The sequence below is a fragment of the Scyliorhinus canicula genome, chromosome 5 (assembly GCF_902713615.1).
Source record: "Scyliorhinus canicula chromosome 5, sScyCan1.1, whole genome shotgun sequence".
NCBI lineage: Eukaryota > Metazoa > Chordata > Chondrichthyes > Carcharhiniformes > Scyliorhinidae > Scyliorhinus > Scyliorhinus canicula.
Window position 1 is genome coordinate 233,625,044 of NC_052150.1, and position 21,748 is coordinate 233,646,791.

Consider the following 21,748-nt stretch of genomic DNA (forward strand, 5'->3'; position numbering starts at 1 on the left):
GTGTGGATTAGACAGAGAGAGAGAGAGAGAGGGAGTGTGGATTGGACAGAGAGAGAGAGAGAGAGGGAGTGTGGATTGGACAGAGAGAGAGAGAGAGGGAGTGTGGATTGGACAGAGAGAGAGAGAGGGAGTGTGGATTGGACAGAGAGAGAGAGAGGGAGTGTGGATTGGACAGAGAGAGAGAGAGGGAGTGTGGATTGGACAGAGAGAGAGAGAGAGGGAGTGTGGATTGGACAGAGAGAGAGAGAGAGGGAGTGTGGATTAGACAGAGAGAGAGAGAGGGAGTGCGGATTGCACAGAGAGAGAGAGAGAGGGAGTGTGGATTGGACAGAGAGAGAGAGGGAGGGAGTGCGGATTGCAGAGAGAGAGAGAGATAGGGAGTGTGGATTGGACAGAGAGGGAGTGCGGATTAGACAGAGAGAGAGAGAGAGAGGGAGTGCGGATTGGACAGAGAGAGAGAGGGAGTGTGGATTAGACAGAGAGAGAGAGGGAGTGTGGATTGGACAGAGAGAGAGAGAGAGGGAGTGTGGATTGGACAGAGAGAGAGAGAGAGGGAGTGTGGATTGGACAGAGAGAGAGAGAGGGAGTGTGGATTGGACAGAGAGAGAGAGAGAGGGAGTGTGGATTGGACAGAGAGAGAGAGAGAGGGAGTGTGGATTGGACAGAGAGAGAGAGAGAGGGAGTGTGGATTAGACAGAGAGTGAGGGAGAGGGAGTGTGGATTGGACAGAGAGAGAGAGAGGGAGTGTGGATTGGACAGAGAGAGAGAGAGGGAGTGTGGATTAGACAGAGAGTGAGAGAGGGAGTGTGGATTGGACAGAGAGTGAGAGAGGGAGTGTGGATTGGACAAAGAGATGATGTGGAGATGCCGGCATTGGACTGGGGTGAGCACAGTAAGAAGTCTTACAACACCAGGTTAAAGTCCAACAGGTTTGTTTCAAACACGAGCTTTCGGAGCGCAGCTCCTTCCTCGGGAGAATGGCGAGGTATGTTCTATATATAGACAAAGTCAGAGATGCCAGACAATGCTTGGAATGCGAGCATTTGCAGGTAATCAAATCATTACAGGTCCGAGATAGGGGGTAATCCCAGGGTAAAGAGATGTGAATTGTCTCAAGCCAGGACAGTTGGTAGGATTTTGCAAGTCCAGGCCAGATGGTGGGGGGTGGATGTAATGCGACATGAATCCAAGATCCCTGTTGAGGCCGTATTCATGTGTGCGGAACTTGGCTGTAAGTTTCAGCAATTCTGCGTTGTCGCGTGTCCTGAAGCCGCTTTGGAGAACGCTTACCTGGAGATCAGAGGCTGAATGCCCTTGACTGCTGAAGTGTTCCCCGACTGGAAGGGGACATTCCTGCCTGGTGATTGTCGCACGATGCCCGTTTATTCGTTGTCGCAGTGTCTGCATGGTCTCGCCAATGTACCACGCTTCGGGACATCCTTTCCTGCAGCGTAAGAGGTAGACTATATTGGTCGAGTCGCACAAATGTGTGCCGCGTACCTGGTGGGTGGTGTTACCACGTGTAATGGTGGTATCCGAGTCGATGATCTGGCATGTCTTGCAGAGATTGCCCTGGCAGGGTTGTGTGGTGTCGTGGTCGCTGTTCTGAAGGCTGGGTAATTTGCTGCAAACAATGGTTTGTTTGAGGTTGCGCGGTTGTTTGAAGGCCAGTTGTGGGGGTGTGGGGATGACCTTGGGAAGATGTTCACCTTCATTGATGAAGGCTGCAAAGAAAATGTCGTAGTTTCTCCGCTCCGGGGAAGTATTGGACGACGAAGGGTACTCGTCGGTTGTGTTCCGTGTTTGTCTTCTGAGGAGGTCAGTGCGGTTTTTTGCTGTGGCACGTTGGAACTGTCGATCGATGAGTCGAGCGCCAGATCCCGTTTGTACGAGGGCATCCTTCAGCATCTGTAGGTATCCTTATGCTCCTCCTTGTCTGAGCAGATCCTGTGTTTACGGAGAGCTTGTCCATGGTGAGAATAGTCCATGGTGAGTCTGATGGTGGGATGGAATTTATTGATCTCATCGTGTAGTCGTTCAGTGATTCTTTGCTGTGGGTCCAAAGGATGTCATCGATGTATCTGGTGCATAACATCGGTTGAAGGTCCTGTGCGGTGAGGAGGTTTTGTTCAAACTTGTGCATGAAGATGTTGGCATATTGAGGTGCCAATTTGGTCCCCATGGCTGTTCCGTGCGTCTGGATGAAGAATTTGTTGTCGAAGGTGAAGACGTTGTGATCCAGAATGAAGCGGATGAGTTGCAGAATTGCGTCTGGAGATTGGCAGTTGTCAGTGTTGAGGACTGAGGCTGTTGCAGCAATGCCGTCGTCATGGGGGATGCTGGTGTGGAGTGCCGAGACATCCATTGTGACGAGGAATGTTCTTGGTTCAACTGGTCCATGGGTGCTGAGTTTCTGTAGGAAGTCCCTTGTATCGCGACAGAAGCTGGGTGTACCTTGTACGATGGGTTTCAAGATGCCCTCGATGTAGCCAGAGAGGTGCGACAATCACCAGGCAGGAATGTTCCCTTCTAGTGGGGGAACACTTCAGCAGTCAAGGGCATTCAGCCTCTGATCTCCAGGTAAGCGTTCGCCAAAGCTTTTTTTAAAAATAAATTTAGATTACCCAATTATTTTTTCCAATTAAGGGGCAATTTAGCCTGGCCAATCCACCTACCCTGCACATCTTTGGGTTGTGGGGGCGAAACCCACGCAGACACGGGGAGAATGTGCAAACTCCGCACGGACAGTGACCCAGAGCCGGGATCGAACCTGGGACCTCAGCGCCGTGAGGCGGTTGTGCTAACCACTAGGCCACCGTGCTGCCCTTCGTTCGCCAAAGCTGCCTTCAGGACACGCGACAACGCAGAATTGCCGAGCAAAAACTCGCATTCCAAGCATTGTCCGGCATCCCTGACTTTGTCTATATAAATGTTTCTGGAACATATCTCTTCATTTACCTGAGGAAGGAGCTGCGCTCCGAAAGCTCGTGTTTGAAACAAACCTGTTGGACTTTAACCTGGTGTTGTCAGACTTCTTACTGTATAAAGAGAGAGAGAGGGAGTGTGGATTGGACAGAGACAGAGAGTGTAGATTGGGCAGAGAGTTAGAGGGAGTGTGGATTGGACAGAGAGAGGGAGTGTGGGTTGGACAGGGAGTCAGAGAGTGAGTGAGAGTGTGATGTGTGAACTGGACAAGGAGAGTAGGTGTTGGGTGTTTGGTGCAGAGTGTGCAATGTGTGTGATATCCTGGCTGTATTAATATTCTTTGTGTTGCACAGAAAGAGGAGGTGGCAACGTCTGGTGATATCATTGACCAGACAGACTTGCAACTGGAGAGGGACAGTTACAAATGGAGCTCAGTTGAGAGAAAGGTAAGTTGGTAACTTTTCACACAATATCCTTGGGTTAGTATTGACTCTGGGTGATATACTAGGTGGAGCCTGTTCTGTGAGACTTCTAGATGTTCCAGATGTGAGACTTCTCGATGTTACACGTGTGAGATTGCTGATGTTCCAGATGTGAGAATGCTCGATGGTCCAGATGTGAGGGTGCTTGGTGTTCCAGATGTGAGAGTGATCGATGGTCCATATGTGTGTGCTCGATGTTCTAGATGTGAGAGTGCTCGATGTTCCTGATCTGAGAGGTTTCGATGTTCCATATGTGAGTGCTTGAGGTTCCAGATGTGAGAGAGCTTGATGTTCCAGATGTGAGAGTGCTTGATGTTCCAGATGTGAGAGAGATTGATGTTCCAGATGTGAGAGTGCGTGATGTTCCAGATGTGAGAGAGCACAATGTTCCAGATGTGAGAGTGCTCAATGTTCCAGATGTGAGAGTGCTCAGTGTTCTAGATGTGAGAGTGCTCGATGTTCTAGATGTGAGAGTGCTTGATGTTCCAGATGTGAGAGAACTCGATGTTCCAGATGTGAGCTCGAGGTTCCAGATGTGAGAGTGCTTTATGTTCCAGGTGTGAGAGAGCTCAATGTTCCAGATGTGAAAGTTCTCGATGTTCCAGATGTGAGAGTGATCGATGTTCCATATGTGTGTGCTCGATGTTCCAGATGTGAGAGTGCTCGATGTTCCAGATGTAAGGGTGCTTGGTGTTCCAGATGTGAGAGAGCTCGATGTTCCAGATGTGAGTGATCGATGTTCCAGATGTGAGATTGCTCTGTGTTCCACATGTGAAGGAACGTGATGTTCCAGATGTGTGTGTGATGTTCCAGATGTGAGAGTGCTTGGTGTTCCAGATGTGAGAGATCTTGATATTTCAGATGTGAGAGTGTGCTATATTCCAGATGTGAGAGAGCTCAATGTTCCAGATGTGAAAGTGCTCGATGTTCCAGATGTGAGAGTGATCGATGTTCCATATGTGAGAGTGATCGATGTTCCATATGTGTGTGCTCGATGTTCCAGATGTGAGAGGGTTCGATGTTCCAGATGTAGGGGTGCTTGATGTTCCAGATGTGAGTGATCGATGTTCCAGATTTGAGAGTGCTTAATGTTCCAGATGTGAAACTGCTTGATGTTCCAGATGTGAGATTACTCTGTGTTCCACATGTGAAGGAACGTGATGTTCAAGATGTGTGTGCTATGTTCCAGATGTGAGAGTGCTTGGTGTTCCAGATGTGAGAGATCTTGATATTTCAGATGTGAGAGTGTGCGATGTTCCAGATGTGAGAGAGCTTGATGTTCCAGATGTGAGAGTGATCAATGCTCCAGATGTGAGCCTGCTAGATGTTCCATATGTGAGAGTGCTCGATTTTCCAGATGTGAGAGTGCTTGATGTTCCAGATGTGAGAGTACTCAATGTTCTAGATGTGAGTGCTCGATGTTCCAGATGTGAGAGTGATCAATGTTCCAGATGTGAGAGTGCGCGACGTTCCAGATGTGAGAGTGCTTGGTGTTCCAGATGTCAGAGATCTTGATATTTTAGATGTGTGCGTGATGTTCCAGATGTGAGTGATCAATGTTCCAGATGTGAGCCTGCTCGATGTTCCATATGTGAGAGTGCTCGATTTTCCAGATGTGAGAGTGCTTGATGTTCCAGATGTGAGTACTAAATGTTCCAGATGTGAGGCTGCGCGATGTTCCAGATTTGAGAGTGCTTAATGTTCCAAGTGAAACTGCTCGATGTTCCATATGTGATAGTTGTCGATGTTCCAGATGTGAGAGTGCCCGATGTTCCAGATGTGAGAGTGGTCAAAGTTCCAGATATGAGCCTGCCCGATGTTCTATATGTGAGAGTTGTTGATTTTCCAGATGTGAGAGTGTTCGATGTTCCAGGTGTGAGAGTGATCGATGCTCCAGGTGTCAAAGTGCTCGATGTTCCAGATGCGAGTGCTCTATGTTCCAGACGTGAGAGTGATCGGTGTTCCAGATGTGAGAGTGATCGATGTTCCAGATGTGAGAGTGATCGATGTTCCAGATGTGAAAGTGCTAGATGTTCCAAGTGTGAGAGTGCTCGATGTTCCAGATGTGAGAGTGATCGATGTTCCAGATGTGAGAGTACTCGATGTTCCAGATGTGAGAGTGCTTGATGTTCCAGATGTGAAAGTGCTCGATGTTCCAGATGTGAGAGTGCTCGATCTTCCATGTGTGAGTGGTTGGTATTCCAGGTGTCAGAGTGCTCGATGTTCCAGATGTGAGGGAGCTCGATGTTCCAGATGTGAGAGTGATCGATGTTCCAGATGTGAGAGTGATCGATGTTCCAGATGTGAAAGTGCTAGATGTTCCAAGTGTGAGAGTGCTCGATGTTCCAGATGTGAGAGTGATCGATGTTCCAGATGTGAGAGTACTCGATGTTCCAGATGTGAGAGTGCTTGATGTTCCAGATGTGAAAGTGCTCGATGTTCCAGATGTGAGAGTGCTCGATCTTCCATGTGTGAGTGGTTGGTATTCCAGGTGTCAGAGTGCTCGATGTTCCAGATGTGAGGGAGCTCGATGTTCCAGATGTGAGAGTGCTCGATGTTCCAGATGTGAGAGTGCTCGATATTCGAGATGTGAGATTGCTCTGTGTTCCAGGTGAGAGGGTACTCGATGTTCCAGATGAGAGGGTGCTCAATGTTCCAGGTGTGAGAGTGCTTGGTGTTCCAGATGTGAGAGATCTTGATATTCCAGATGTAAGATTGCTCGATGTTCCAGATGTGAGAGTGCTTGATGTTCCAGATGTGAGGCTGCGCGATGTTCCAGGTGGGGGAGTGCTCAATGTTCCAATTGTGAGAGTGCTCGATGTTCCAGATGTGAGAGTGGTTGATGTTCCAGATGTGAGAGTGGTTGATGTTCCAGATGTGAGAGTGGTTGATGTTCCAGATGTGAGAGTGTGACATGTGAACTGGACAAGGAGAGTAGGTGTTGGGTGTTTGGTGCAGAGTGTGCAATGTGTGTGATTTCCTGGCTGTACTAATATTCTTTGTGTTGCACAGAAAGAGGAGGTGGCAACGTCTGGTGATCTCATTGACCAGACAGTCTTGCAGCTGAAGAGGGACAGTTGCAAATGGAGCTCAGTTGAGAGAAAGGTAAGTTGGTTACTTTTTACACAATATCCTTGGGCTAGTATTGACTCTGGGTGATGTACTAGGTGGAGCCTGTTCTGTGAGACTTCTAGATGTTCCAGATGTGAGACTTCTCGATGTTCCAGGTGTGAGATTGCTCGATGTTCCAGGTGTGAGATTGCTCGATGTTCCAGATGTGAGAGTGCTCGATTTTCCAGATGTGAGAGTGCTTGATGTTCCAGATGTGAGAGTGCTTGATGTTCCAGATGTGAGAGTACTCAATGTTCTAGATGTGAGTGCTCGATGTTCCAGATGTGAGAGTGATCAATGTTCCAGATGTGAGAGTGCGCGACGTTCCAGATGTGAGAGTGCTTGGTGTTCCAGATGTCAGAGATCTTGATATTTTAGATGTGTGCGTGATGTTCCAGATGTGAGTGATCAATGTTCCAGATGTGAGCCTGCTCGATGTTCCATATGTGAGAGTGCTCGATTTTCCAGATGTGAGAGTGCTTGATGTTCCAGATGTGAGTACTAAATGTTCCAGATGTGAGGCTGCGCGATGTTCCAGATTTGAGAGTGCTTAATGTTCCAAGTGAGACTGCTCGATGTTCCATATGTGATAGTTGTCGATGTTCCAGATGTGAGAGTGCCCGATGTTCCAGATATGAGAGTGGTCAAAGTTCCAGATATGAGCCTGCCCGATGTTCTATATGTGAGAGTTGTTGATTTTCCAGATGTGAGAGTGTTCGATGTTCCAGGTGTGAGATTGCTCGATGTTCCAGGTGTGAGATTGCTCGATGTTCCAGATGTGAGAGTGCTCGATTTTCCAGATGTGAGAGTGCTTGATGTTCCAGATGTGAGAGTGCTTGATGTTCCAGATGTGAGAGTACTCAATGTTCTAGATGTGAGTGCTCGATGTTCCAGATGTGAGAGTGATCAATGTTCCAGATGTGAGAGTGCGCGACGTTCCAGATGTGAGAGTGCTTGGTGTTCCAGATGTCAGAGATCTTGATATTTTAGATGTGTGCGTGATGTTCCAGATGTGAGTGATCAATGTTCCAGATGTGAGCCTGCTCGATGTTCCATATGTGAGAGTGCTCGATTTTCCAGATGTGAGAGTGCTTGATGTTCCAGATGTGAGTACTAAATGTTCCAGATGTGAGGCTGCGCGATGTTCCAGATTTGAGAGTGCTTAATGTTCCAAGTGAGACTGCTCGATGTTCCATATGTGATAGTTGTCGATGTTCCAGATGTGAGAGTGCCCGATGTTCCAGATATGAGAGTGGTCAAAGTTCCAGATATGAGCCTGCCCGATGTTCTATATGTGAGAGTTGTTGATTTTCCAGATGTGAGAGTGTTCGATGTTCCAGGTGTGAGAGTGATCGATGCTCCAGGTGTCAAAGTGCTCGATGTTCCAGATGCGAGTGCTCTATGTTCCAGACGTGAGAGTGATCGGTGTTCCAGATGTGAGAGTGATCGATGTTCCAGATGTGAGAGTGATCGATGTTCCAGATGTGAAAGTGCTAGATGTTCCAAGTGTGAGAGTGCTCGATGTTCCAGATGTGAGAGTGATCGATGTTCCAGATGTGAGAGTACTCGATGTTCCAGATGTGAGAGTGCTTGATGTTCCAGATGTGAAAGTGCTCGATGTTCCAGATGTGAGAGTGCTCGATCTTCCATGTGTGAGTGGTTGGTATTCCAGGTGTCAGAGTGCTCGATGTTCCAGATGTGAGGGAGCTCGATGTTCCAGATGTGAGAGTGCTCGATATTCGAGATGTGAGATTGCTCTGTGTTCCAGGTGAGAGGGTACTCGATGTTCCAGATGAGAGGGTGCTCAATGTTCCAGGTGTGAGAGTGCGCGACGTTCCAGATGTGAGAGTGCTTGGTGTTCCAGATGTCAGAGATCTTGATATTTTAGATGTGTGCGTGATGTTCCAGATGTGAGTGATCAATGTTCCAGATGTGAGCCTGCTCGATGTTCCATATGTGAGAGTGCTCGATTTTCCAGATGTGAGAGTGCTTGATGTTCCAGATGTGAGTACTAAATGTTCCAGATGTGAGGCTGCGCGATGTTCCAGATTTGAGAGTGCTTAATGTTCCAAGTGAGACTGCTCGATGTTCCATATGTGATAGTTGTCGATGTTCCAGATGTGAGAGTGCCCGATGTTCCAGATGTGAGAGTGGTCAAAGTTCCAGATATGAGCCTGCCCGATGTTCTATATGTGAGAGTTGTTGATTTTCCAGATGTGAGAGTGTTCGATGTTCCAGGTGTGAGAGTGATCGATGCTCCAGGTGTCAAAGTGCTCGATGTTCCAGATGCGAGTGCTCTATGTTCCAGACGTGAGAGTGATCGGTGTTCCAGATGTGAGAGTGATCGATGTTCCAGATGTGAGAGTGATCGATGTTCCAGATGTGAAAGTGCTAGATGTTCCAAGTGTGAGAGTGCTCGATGTTCCAGATGTGAGAGTGATCGATGTTCCAGATGTGAGAGTACTCGATGTTCCAGATGTGAGAGTGCTTGATGTTCCAGATGTGAAAGTGCTCGATGTTCCAGATGTGAGAGTGCTCGATCTTCCATGTGTGAGTGGTTGGTATTCCAGGTGTCAGAGTGCTCGATGTTCCAGATGTGAGGGAGCTCGATGTTCCAGATGTGAGAGTGCTCGATGTTCCAGATGTGAGAGTGCTCGATATTCGAGATGTGAGATTGCTCTGTGTTCCAGGTGAGAGGGTACTCGATGTTCCAGATGAGAGGGTGCTCAATGTTCCAGGTGTGAGAGTGCTTGGTGTTCCAGATGTGAGAGATCTTGATATTCCAGATGTAAGATTGCTCGATGTTCCAGATGTGAGAGTGCTTGATGTTCCAGATGTGAGGCTGCGCGATGTTCCAGGTGGGGGAGTGCTCAATGTTCCAATTGTGAGAGTGCTCGATGTTCCAGATGTGAGAGTGGTTGATGTTCCAGATGTGAGAGTGGTTGATGTTCCAGATGTGAGAGTGGTTGATGTTCCAGATGTGAGAGTGTGACATGTGAACTGGACAAGGAGAGTAGGTGTTGGGTGTTTGGTGCAGAGTGTGCAATGTGTGTGATTTCCTGGCTGTACTAATATTCTTTGTGTTGCACAGAAAGAGGAGGTGGCAACGTCTGGTGATCTCATTGACCAGACAGTCTTGCAGCTGAAGAGGGACAGTTGCAAATGGAGCTCAGTTGAGAGAAAGGTAAGTTGGTTACTTTTTACACAATATCCTTGGGCTAGTATTGACTCTGGGTGATGTACTAGGTGGAGCCTGTTCTGTGAGACTTCTAGATGTTCCAGATGTGAGACTTCTCGATGTTCCAGGTGTGAGATTGCTCGATGTTCCAGGTGTGAGATTGCTCGATGTTCCAGATGTGAGAGTGCTCGATTTTCCAGATGTGAGAGTGCTTGATGTTCCAGATGTGAGAGTGCTTGATGTTCCAGATGTGAGAGTACTCAATGTTCTAGATGTGAGTGCTCGATGTTCCAGATGTGAGAGTGATCAATGTTCCAGATGTGAGAGTGCGCGACGTTCCAGATGTGAGAGTGCTTGGTGTTCCAGATGTCAGAGATCTTGATATTTTAGATGTGTGCGTGATGTTCCAGATGTGAGTGATCAATGTTCCAGATGTGAGCCTGCTCGATGTTCCATATGTGAGAGTGCTCGATTTTCCAGATGTGAGAGTGCTTGATGTTCCAGATGTGAGTACTAAATGTTCCAGATGTGAGGCTGCGCGATGTTCCAGATTTGAGAGTGCTTAATGTTCCAAGTGAGACTGCTCGATGTTCCATATGTGATAGTTGTCGATGTTCCAGATGTGAGAGTGCCCGATGTTCCAGATGTGAGAGTGGTCAAAGTTCCAGATATGAGCCTGCCCGATGTTCTATATGTGAGAGTTGTTGATTTTCCAGATGTGAGAGTGTTCGATGTTCCAGGTGTGAGAGTGATCGATGCTCCAGGTGTCAAAGTGCTCGATGTTCCAGATGCGAGTGCTCTATGTTCCAGACGTGAGAGTGATCGGTGTTCCAGATGTGAGAGTGATCGATGTTCCAGATGTGAGAGTGATCGATGTTCCAGATGTGAAAGTGCTAGATGTTCCAAGTGTGAGAGTGCTCGATGTTCCAGATGTGAGAGTGATCGATGTTCCAGATGTGAGAGTACTCGATGTTCCAGATGTGAGAGTGCTTGATGTTCCAGATGTGAAAGTGCTCGATGTTCCAGATGTGAGAGTGCTCGATCTTCCATGTGTGAGTGGTTGGTATTCCAGGTGTCAGAGTGCTCGATGTTCCAGATGTGAGGGAGCTCGATGTTCCAGATGTGAGAGTGCTCGATATTCGAGATGTGAGATTGCTCTGTGTTCCAGGTGAGAGGGTACTCGATGTTCCAGATGAGAGGGTGCTCAATGTTCCAGGTGTGAGAGTGCGCGACGTTCCAGATGTGAGAGTGCTTGGTGTTCCAGATGTCAGAGATCTTGATATTTTAGATGTGTGCGTGATGTTCCAGATGTGAGTGATCAATGTTCCAGATGTGAGCCTGCTCGATGTTCCATATGTGAGAGTGCTCGATTTTCCAGATGTGAGAGTGCTTGATGTTCCAGATGTGAGTACTAAATGTTCCAGATGTGAGGCTGCGCGATGTTCCAGATTTGAGAGTGCTTAATGTTCCAAGTGAGACTGCTCGATGTTCCATATGTGATAGTTGTCGATGTTCCAGATGTGAGAGTGCCCGATGTTCCAGATGTGAGAGTGGTCAAAGTTCCAGATATGAGCCTGCCCGATGTTCTATATGTGAGAGTTGTTGATTTTCCAGATGTGAGAGTGTTCGATGTTCCAGGTGTGAGAGTGATCGATGCTCCAGGTGTCAAAGTGCTCGATGTTCCAGATGCGAGTGCTCTATGTTCCAGACGTGAGAGTGATCGGTGTTCCAGATGTGAGAGTGATCGATGTTCCAGATGTGAGAGTGATCGATGTTCCAGATGTGAAAGTGCTAGATGTTCCAAGTGTGAGAGTGCTCGATGTTCCAGATGTGAGAGTGATCGATGTTCCAGATGTGAGAGTACTCGATGTTCCAGATGTGAGAGTGCTTGATGTTCCAGATGTGAAAGTGCTCGATGTTCCAGATGTGAGAGTGCTCGATCTTCCATGTGTGAGTGGTTGGTATTCCAGGTGTCAGAGTGCTCGATGTTCCAGATGTGAGGGAGCTCGATGTTCCAGATGTGAGAGTGCTCGATATTCGAGATGTGAGATTGCTCTGTGTTCCAGGTGAGAGGGTACTCGATGTTCCAGATGAGAGGGTGCTCAATGTTCCAGGTGTGAGAGTGCGCGACGTTCCAGATGTGAGAGTGCTTGGTGTTCCAGATGTCAGAGATCTTGATATTTTAGATGTGTGCGTGATGTTCCAGATGTGAGTGATCAATGTTCCAGATGTGAGCCTGCTCGATGTTCCATATGTGAGAGTGCTCGATTTTCCAGATGTGAGAGTGCTTGATGTTCCAGATGTGAGTACTAAATGTTCCAGATGTGAGGCTGCGCGATGTTCCAGATTTGAGAGTGCTTAATGTTCCAAGTGAGACTGCTCGATGTTCCATATGTGATAGTTGTCGATGTTCCAGATGTGAGAGTGCCCGATGTTCCAGATGTGAGAGTGGTCAAAGTTCCAGATATGAGCCTGCCCGATGTTCTATATGTGAGAGTTGTTGATTTTCCAGATGTGAGAGTGTTCGATGTTCCAGGTGTGAGAGTGATCGATGCTCCAGGTGTCAAAGTGCTCGATGTTCCAGATGCGAGTGCTCTATGTTCCAGACGTGAGAGTGATCGGTGTTCCAGATGTGAGAGTGATCGATGTTCCAGATGTGAGAGTGATCGATGTTCCAGATGTGAAAGTGCTAGATGTTCCAAGTGTGAGAGTGCTCGATGTTCCAGATGTGAGAGTGATTGATGTTCCAGATGTGAGAGTACTCGATGTTCCAGATGTGAGAGTGCTTGATGTTCCAGATGTGAAAGTGCTCGATGTTCCAGATGTGAGAGTGCTCGATCTTCCATGTGTGAGTGGTTGGTATTCCAGGTGTCAGAGTGCTCGATGTTCCAGATGTGAGGGAGCTCGATGTTCCAGATGTGAGAGTGCTCGATATTCGAGATGTGAGATTGCTCTGTGTTCCAGGTGAGAGGGTACTCGATGTTCCAGATGAGAGGGTGCTCAATGTTCCAGGTGTGAGAGTGCTTGGTGTTCCAGATGTGAGAGATCTTGATATTCCAGATGTAAGATTGCTCGATGTTCCAGATGTGAGAGTGCTTGATGTTCCAGATGTGAGGCTGCGCGATGTTCCAGGTGGGGGAGTGCTCAATGTTCCAATTGTGAGAGTGCTCGATGTTCCAGATGTGAGAGTGGTTGATGTTCCAGATGTGAGAGTGGTTGATGTTCCAGATGTGAGAGTGGTTGATGTTCCAGATGTGAGAGTGTGACATGTGAACTGGACAAGGAGAGTAGGTGTTGGGTGTTTGGTGCAGAGTGTGCAATGTGTGTGATTTCCTGGCTGTACTAATATTCTTTGTGTTGCACAGAAAGAGGAGGTGGCAACATCTGGAGATCTCATTGACCAGACAGTCTTGCAGCTGGAGAGGGACAGTTGCAAATGGAGCTCAGTTGAGAGAAAGGTAAGTTGGTTACTTTTTACACAATATCCTTGGGCTAGTATTGACTCTGGGTGATGTACTAGGTGGAGCCTGTTCTGTGAGACTTCTAGATGTTCCAGATGTGAGACTTCTCGATGTTCCAGGTGTGAGATTGCTCGATGTTCCAGGTGTGAGATTGCTCGATGTTCCAGGTGTGAGATTGCTCGATGTTCTAGATGTGAGAGTGCTCGATGTTCCAGGTGTGAGACTGCTCGATATTGACCTGTGGTCAATCGCGATGTGAGAGAGCTCAATATTCACTTGAGAGTTTGTAGGTTTTGAGTGAGTTTGGTTTCTGTGAAAACCCTGCCCAGATCTGAAATGTCAGAGAGGGTTAGCATTTTTTGTTAATTGAACCGTTCCCCACTTTTCCCGCAGCTGGTTTATTAAAGTTGCCCCCACTTCCAGCGGGAGATAGAGCAACAGATATGTAGAGAGATTTTGGATAGGTGTAAAAGTAACAGGGTTGTTGTGGTCGGGAGTTTTAATTTCCCCGATATTGACCTACACTCACTGGGTGCTGAGGGTTTGGATGGGGCAGAGTTTGTAAGGTGTATCCAGGAAGCCTTCTTGATGCAATATGTAGAACGTCCAACTGGGGAAGGGGCAGTACTGGACCTGGTATTGGGGAATGAGCCTGGACAGATGGTGGAGTTTTCAGTAGGGTAACATTTTAGGAGGAGTGACCGCAATTGTGTAAGTTTTAGGGCACATATGGACAGGGATGAGGATAACCCCTTTCGTTAAGGTGCAAAACTGGGGAAAGGCAAATTATGATAACATTAGACAGGAATTGAAGAATTTGGATTGGGTGCGGCTGTTGGGGGTAAATCAACAGCGGACATGTGGGAGACTATCAGCGACAGTTCATTAGGATTTAGGAAAGTCACGTTCCTGAGAGAATGAAGGATAAGTATGGGAAACTTAGGGAGCCTTGGATAACGAGGGATATTGTGAACCTCGTCAAAAAGAAAAAGGAGACTTTTGTACGGTCTGGGAGGGTGGGGATAGTCAAAACCCTTGAGGAATATAAAGTAAGTAGGAAGGTATGTAAACCAAAAAGAAAATGCTGGAAAATCTCAGCAGGTACTTGGGGAGGAAATTAGGAGGGCTAGGAAGGGTCATGAAAAGTATTTACCAAGTAGGATTAAGGTGAATCCCAAAGCTTTTTATTCATGTAAAAAGCAAGAGAGTGGCCAGGGACAGGATTGGACCGCTTAAGGACAGTGGGGGGAATCTATGTGTTGAGCCAGAGGAAATGGGCACGGTACTAAATTAATACTTTGCACCAGTGTTCACCAAAGAAAGGGACTTTGTGGAAGATGATTCTTGGGTAGGATGTGTGGACGATCTGGATCATGTTAACATCGAACATGAGGAGGTATTGGGTCTGTTAAAATACATTAAAGCTATATAAGTCTCCTGAGCCAGATGGGATTTATCTGATGACTTATCTCATCAGTCAATTGCTGGGGCCTTGACTGACATCTTTGTATCCTCATTGGCTACAGGGGAGATCCCAGAGGACTGGAGAATAGCTAATGTGGTATCGCTGTTTAAGAAAGGCAGCAGGGATAATCCTGGAAACTATAGGCTGGTGAGCCTCATGTCGGTAGTGGGTAAATTATTGGAGAGAATTCTCAGGGATAGGATTTATACCCATTTGTAAACAAATGGGCTCATTAGCGATAGACAGCATGGTTTTGTGAAGGGGATGTCGTGTCTCACTAACTTGATTGAGTTATTTGAGGAGGTGACAAAGATGATTGATAAGGGAAGGGCGGCGGATGTTGTTTACATGGACTTCAGTAAAGCCTTTTGCAAACTGTACAAAAGGTGAAGTCACATGGGATCAGAGGTGAGGTGGTAAGATGGATACAGAACTGGCTCGGTCACAGAAGACAGAGGGTAGCAGAAGAAGGGTTTTTTCTGAATGGAAGGTTGTGACCAGCGATATTCCGCAAGGATCTGTGCTTGATCTTTTGTTAAATTTTAAAGAGGTAAAGAGGTAAACTTACCTTCGCAAAGACCCCTTGCCACTGCTCCCGCCGAGAATCTGATGTTCGCTGCTCCTTTTCAACACAGTCTTTTTTTTTTGGTTAGAGGAGGGGGGCGGGAGGGAGACACTACACGTGTCGTGTCTCGGGTTTAGCCGCTGTCCAAATATATCAATTCACTCACCTTCCCAGAGTGCAATTCGGCTCCTCCCACTCACTGCAAACTGCAAGTTAAGTTTTTTTAAAAGTAGGGAATCTTACCGCTCCCTTTCAGCTCCTCCCACGCACTGAAACTGTTGTTTGTAGTATACACAAACAATTGGGAGGAAAATGTAGCTAGTCTGATTAACAAGTTCGCGGGTGACACCAAGGTTGGTGGAGTGGCAGATAGTGTTGAGGATTGTCAGAAGATACAGCAGGACAGAGATAGGTTGGAGACTTGGGCAGAGAAATGGCAAATGGAGTTTAATCGGGACAAATGTGCGGTAATGCATTTTGGTAGGTCTAACATAGAGGGGAAATATACTGTAAATGGTAAAACTCTTAGGAATATATAAAGACCATAAGACACAGGAGCAGAATTAGGCCACTCGGACCATCGAGTCTGCTCCGCCATTCAATCATGGATGAAATGTTTCTCATCCCCATTCTCCTGTCTTCTCCCCATAACACCTGGTCCCCTTATTAATCAAGAACCTATCTATCTCTGTCTTAAAGACACTCAGTGAATTGGCTTCCACAGCCTTCTGCGGCAAAGAATTCCACAGATTCATCGCCCTCTGGCTGAAGAAATTCCTCCTCATCTCTGTTTTAAAGGATCGTCCCTTTAGTCTGAGGCTGTGTCCTCTGCTTCTAGTTTTTAATATCAGTGGAAACATCCTCTCCACGTCCACTCTATCCAGGCCTCGCAGTATCCTGTAAGTTTCAATAAGATCCCCTCTCATCCTTCTAAACTCCAACGAGTACAGATCCAGAGTCCTCAACCGTTCCTCATACGACAAGCTCTTCATTCCAGGGATCATTCTTGTGAACCTCCTCTGGACCCTTTCCAAGGCCAGCACATCCTTCCTTAGATACGGGGCCCAAAACTGCTCACAATACTCCAAATGGGGTCTGACCAGAGCCTTATACAGCCTCAGAAGTACATCCCTGGTCTTGTAATCTCGCCCTCTTGACATGAATGCTAACATTGCATTTGCCTTCTTAACTGCTGACTGAACCTTTACGTTAACTTTAAGAGAATCGTGAACAAGGACTCCCAAGTCCCTTTGTGCTTCTGATTTTCGAAGCATTTCCCCATTTAGAAAATAGCCTGTGCCTAAATTCCTCCTTCCAAAGTGCATAACCTCACACTTTCCACATTGTATTCCATCTGCCACTTCATTGCCCACTCTCCTAGCCTGTCCAAATCCATCTGCAGCCCCCTTACATCCACAATACTACCTGTCCCTCTACAGATTTTTGTATCGTCTGCAAACTTAGCAACAGTGCCTTCAGTACCTTCTTCCAGATCATTATGTATATTGTGAAAAGTTGTGGTCTCAGAACAGACCCTGAGGCACACCACTAGTCACCGGCTGCCATCCTGAAAAAGACCCCTTTATCCTCACTCTCTGCCTTCTGCCAGTCAGCCAATCCTCTATTCATGCCAGGGCAGCATGGTAACATTGTAGATAGCACAATTGCTTCACAGCTCCAGGGTCCCAGGTTCGATTCCCGGCTGGGTCACTGTCTGTGCGGAGTCTGCACGTCCTCCCCGTGTCTGCGTGGGTTTCCTCCGGGTGCTCCGGTTTCCTCCCACAGTCCAAAGATGTGCAGGTTGGGTGGATTGGCCATGCTAAATTGCCCTTAGTGTCCAAAATTGCCCTTAGTGTTGGGTGGGGTTACTGGGTTATGAGGATAGGGTGGAGATATGGGCTTGGGTCGGGTGCTCTTTCAAAGAGCTGGTGCAGACTCGATGGGCCAAATGGCCTCCTTCTGCACTGTAAATTCTATGATCTTACCCTGAACACCATGGGTTTTTAACTTATTGAACAGTCTCCTATGCAGCACCTTGTCAAAGGCCTTCTGGAAATCTAAATAAATCACATCCACTGATTCTCCTTTGTCTAACTTCCTTGTTACCTCCTCAAAGAACTCTAACAGATTTGTCAGACGCGATCTCCCTTTGACAAAGCCGTGCTGACTCAGTCCTATTTTACCATGCATTTCCATGGGGCTGGTTTAGCACACTGGGCTAAATTGCTGGCTTGTAAAACAGACCAAGGCCAGCAGCGCGGTTCAATTCCCGTACCAGCCTCCCCGAACAGGCCCTGGAATGTGGTGACTAGGGGCTTATCACAGTAACTTCACTGAAGCCTACTCGTGGCAATAAGTGATTTTCATTTCATTTTCAAGTACTCTGCGATCTCATCTTTAATAATGGACTCTAAAATCTTACCAATGGCCGAAGTCAGGCTAACCGGCCTATAATTTCCTGTCTTCTGCCTCCCTCCCTTCTTAAACTGGGATGTTACATTAGCCACTTTCCAGTCCTTTGGGACCCTTCCTGCCTCCAGTGATTCCTGAAAGATCTGTCTGTGCGGAGTCTGCACGTTCTCAGGTGCCTGTGTGGGTTTCCTCCGGGTGCTCCGGTTTCCTCCCACAAGTTCCGAAAGATGTTGTGTTAGGTGAATTGGGCATTCTGAATTCTCCCTCTGTGTACCCGAACAGTTGCTGAAATGTGGCGACTAGGGGATTTCCACAGTAACTTCATTGCAGTGTTAATGCAAGCCTACTTGTGATAATAAAGATCATTATATTATTATTATATTATAGATATCCATTGCTGATTATCCCTTTTCCTACAGTCCTTCCTTTTCACTGGTATATACTATTTCTGAGCACTGTAAAAAATCTCTTTGAAAGTCCTCCACTGTTCCTCAGTTGTCTCACCACAAATTCTTTGTTCCCAATCTACCCTGGCCAATGCCTCCCTCATCCCATTATAGTCTACTTTGTTTAGCAACAAGACTCTGGTATTGGATTTTACCTTCTCACACTCCATCTGTATTTTAAATTCAACCATATTGTGATCACTCCTTCCGAGAGGATGCCTAACTATGAGATCATGAATCAATCCTGTCTCATTACACAGGACAAGATCTAGGACCGCTTGTTCCCTTGTAGGTTCCATTACATATTGTTCTAGGAAACTATCGCGGATACATTCTATAAACTCCTCAAGGCTGCCCTGACCGACCTGGTTAAACCAATCGACATGTAGATTAAAATCCCCTATGATAACTGCTGTACCATTTCTACATGCATCAGTTATTTCTTTGTTTATTGCCCATCCCACCGTGATGTTATTATTTGGTGGCCTGTAGATTTCGCCTATCAGTGACCTTTTCTCATTATTTCTAATTTCCACCCAAATATATTCAACCTTTTTCTCTATAGAACCTATATCATCTCTCGCTACCACCCTGATGCCATTCTTTAATATCAGAGCGACACCACCTCCCTTACCTTCCTGCCTGCCCTTCCGAATAATCTGATACCCCTCGGATATTTAACACCCAGTCGTGACCATCCTGTAACCATGTTTCTGTAATGGCCATGAATCAGACTCATTCGCAATGATTTATGCCGATTTGGACAGCACGGTAGCACAGCGGTTAGCACAGTTGCTTCACAGCTCCAGGGTCCCAGGTTCGATTCTTGGCTTGGGTCACTGTCTGTGTGGAGTCTACACATTCTACCCGTGTGCGCGTGGGTTTCCTCCGGGTGCTCCTGTTTCCTCCACAGTCCAAAGACGTGCAGGTTAGGTGGATTAGCCATGATAAATTTCCTTTAGTGTCCAAAAAGGTTAGTTTGCGTTTCTAGGTTACAGGGATAGGATGGAGGTGTGGCTTAAGTCGAGTGTTCTTTCAAAGGGCCGGTGCAGACTCGATGGGCCGAATGGCCTCTTGCCGCACTATAAATTCTATGATGCTACCTCATTTATTTTGTTTTGAATGCTATGAGCATTCAGGTAAAGTGCCTTTCAGCAAGCTTTGATATCTTTTAGAATCGAAACATCTCCATTAATAACATCTCCTGAGTTCTTCCCTTTATCTTTTTCATAACTTTCGGTGTAGTTGAACCCACTTCCCCACGTGCTAACCTGCTGCTTTGTTTGCTATTATGTGCATAATTTGCAGAGGTGTGTAAAATTAATAAGAGGATAACAAATTATATTCGATGATTTGAACTATCCGAACATTAATTGGGACAGGCATCATGTTCAGGGCTGAGATTGAGTGGAGTTCTTAAAATGTACACAGGAGAACATTTTAGCTGAATATGTAGAGGATCCAACAAGGGATGATACAGAACTTGACCTAATTGTGGGGAATGAAGCTGGACAGGTGGTTGATGTGTTGGTGGGGGAGCATTTTGGTGATAGCGATCACAACATGGTTCAATTTAAATTTGTTATGGACAAGTTGCAAAAAAGGTTTTGGATTGGGGGAGAGTAGGTTTTAACACAATAAGTCAGGATCTGGCCAAGGTAGACTGGAAAGAGTTATTTGTGGGGAAACCTACAGAAGAGCAGTGTGGGAGAATGCAAAAAGGAAATGGGGACGGTGCAGGTCCAACATAGAACATAGAACATAGAACGATACAGCGCAGTACAGGCCCTTCGGCCCACGATGTTGCACCGACATGGGAAGTCAAAAACTAAAGGCCATCTAACCTACACTATGCCATTATCATCCATATGCTTATCCAATAAACTTGTAAATGCACTCAATGTTGGCGAGTTCACTAGTGTTGCAGGTAGGGCATTCCACGGCCTCACCACTCTTTGTGTAAAAAACCTACCTCTGACCTCTGTCCTATATCTATTACCCCTCAATTTAAAGCTATGTCCCCTCGTGCTAGCCACCTCCATCCGCGGGAGAAGGCTCTCACTGTCCACCCTATCTAACCCTCTGATCATTTTGTATGCCTCTATTAAGTCACCTCTTAACCTTCTTCTCTCTAACGAAAACAACCTCAAGTCCCTCAGCCTTTCCTCATAAGATTTTCCCTCCATACCAGGCAACATCCTGGTAAATCTCCTCTGCACCCGTTCCAAAGCTTCCACGTCCTTCCTATAATGAGGCGACCAGAACTGTACGCAATACTCCAAATGCGGCCGTACCAGAGTTTCGTACAACTGCAACATGACCTCATGGCTCCTCTGTGCAACATCCTTCCACACTGTCTACAACTCCACCGACTTTAGTGTCGTCTGCAAATTTATTCACCCATCCTTCTGTGCCCTCCTCTAGGTCATTTATAAAAATGACAAACAGCAACGGCCCCAGAACAGATCCTTGTGGTACGCCACTCATAACTGAACTCCATTCTGAACATTTGCCATCAACCACCACCCTCTGTCTTCTTTCAACTAGCCAATTTCTGATCCACATCTCTAAATCACCCTCAATCCCCAGCCTCCGTATTTTCTGCAATAGACGACTGTGGGGAACCTTATCAAACGCTTTACTGAAATTCATATACACTACATCAACTGCTCTACCCTCGTCTACCTGTTCAGTCACCTTCTCAAAGAACTCGATAAGGTTTGTGAGGCATGACCTACCCTTCACAAAACCATGCTGACTATCCCTAATCATATTATTCCTATCTAGATGATTATAAATCGTATCTCTTATAATCCTCTCCAAGACTTTACCCACAACAGACGTGAGGCTCACCGGCCTATAGTTACCGGGGTTATCTCTACTCCCCTTCTTGAACAAAGGGACCACATTTGCTATCCTCCAGTCCTCTGGCACTATTCCTGTAGCCAATGATGACATAAAAATCAAAGCCAAATGCTCAGCAATCTCTTCCCTGGCTTCCCAGAGAATCCTAGGATAAATCCCATCAGGCCCCGGGGACTTATCTATTTTCACCTTTTCCAGAATTGCCAACACTTCTTCCCTACGCACCTCAATGCCATCTATTCTAATAGCCTGGGTCTCAGCATTCTCCTCCACAACATTATCTTTTTCCTGAGTGAATACTGACAAAAAGTATTCATTTAGTATCTCGCTTATCTCCTCAGCCTCCACACACAACTTCCCACCACTGTCCTTGACTGGCCCTACTCTTACTCTAGTCATTCTTTTATTCCTGACATACCTATAGAAAGCTTTTGGGTTTTCCTTGATCCTACCTGCCAAAGACTTTTCATGTCCCCTCCTTGCTCGTCTTAGCTCTCTCTTTAGATCCTTCCTCGCTTCCTTGTAACTATCAAGCGCCCCAACTGAAACTTCACGCCTCATCTTCACATAGGCCTCCTTCTTCTTCTTAACAAGTTCCCTCTCGGATAATAGGAAGGTGTAACAAGCCCAAAGAATCATGGATGACCAGAGACATTCAGGGTACAATGAGAAGGAAGAGAGAGGCTTTTAACAAGTACAAGGGGAGCACGTCTGCAGAGCCATTAGTGAAGTACAGAAGGTGCAGGATGTTGATGAAGAAAGCAATTAGGAGAGCAAAGAGGGGAAATGAGAAAGCTCTGGCTGGTCAAAGTAGGGAAAATCCCAAGATAATTCCATA

General features: G+C 46.6%; 1 protein-coding gene across 3 annotated transcripts in view; it reads left to right on the forward strand.

The window, feature by feature from the left end:
- The window catches only part of LOC119966679 (microtubule-actin cross-linking factor 1-like), a 254,814-nt gene that overhangs the window by 47,169 nt on the left and 185,897 nt on the right, over nt 1-21,748 (forward strand). For 2 of the 3 annotated variants that reach the window (XM_038798745.1, XM_038798746.1), the window contains exons 3-6: nt 3,279-3,371; nt 6,420-6,512; nt 9,610-9,702; nt 13,062-13,154. In XM_038798745.1, the coding sequence (XP_038654673.1) occupies nt 3,279-3,371; nt 6,420-6,512; nt 9,610-9,702; nt 13,062-13,154 (372 nt within the window). The remainder of the gene's footprint in view (nt 1-3,278; nt 3,372-6,419; nt 6,513-9,609; nt 9,703-13,061; nt 13,155-21,748) is intronic. The other variant, XM_038798747.1, reaches the window with a different exon arrangement.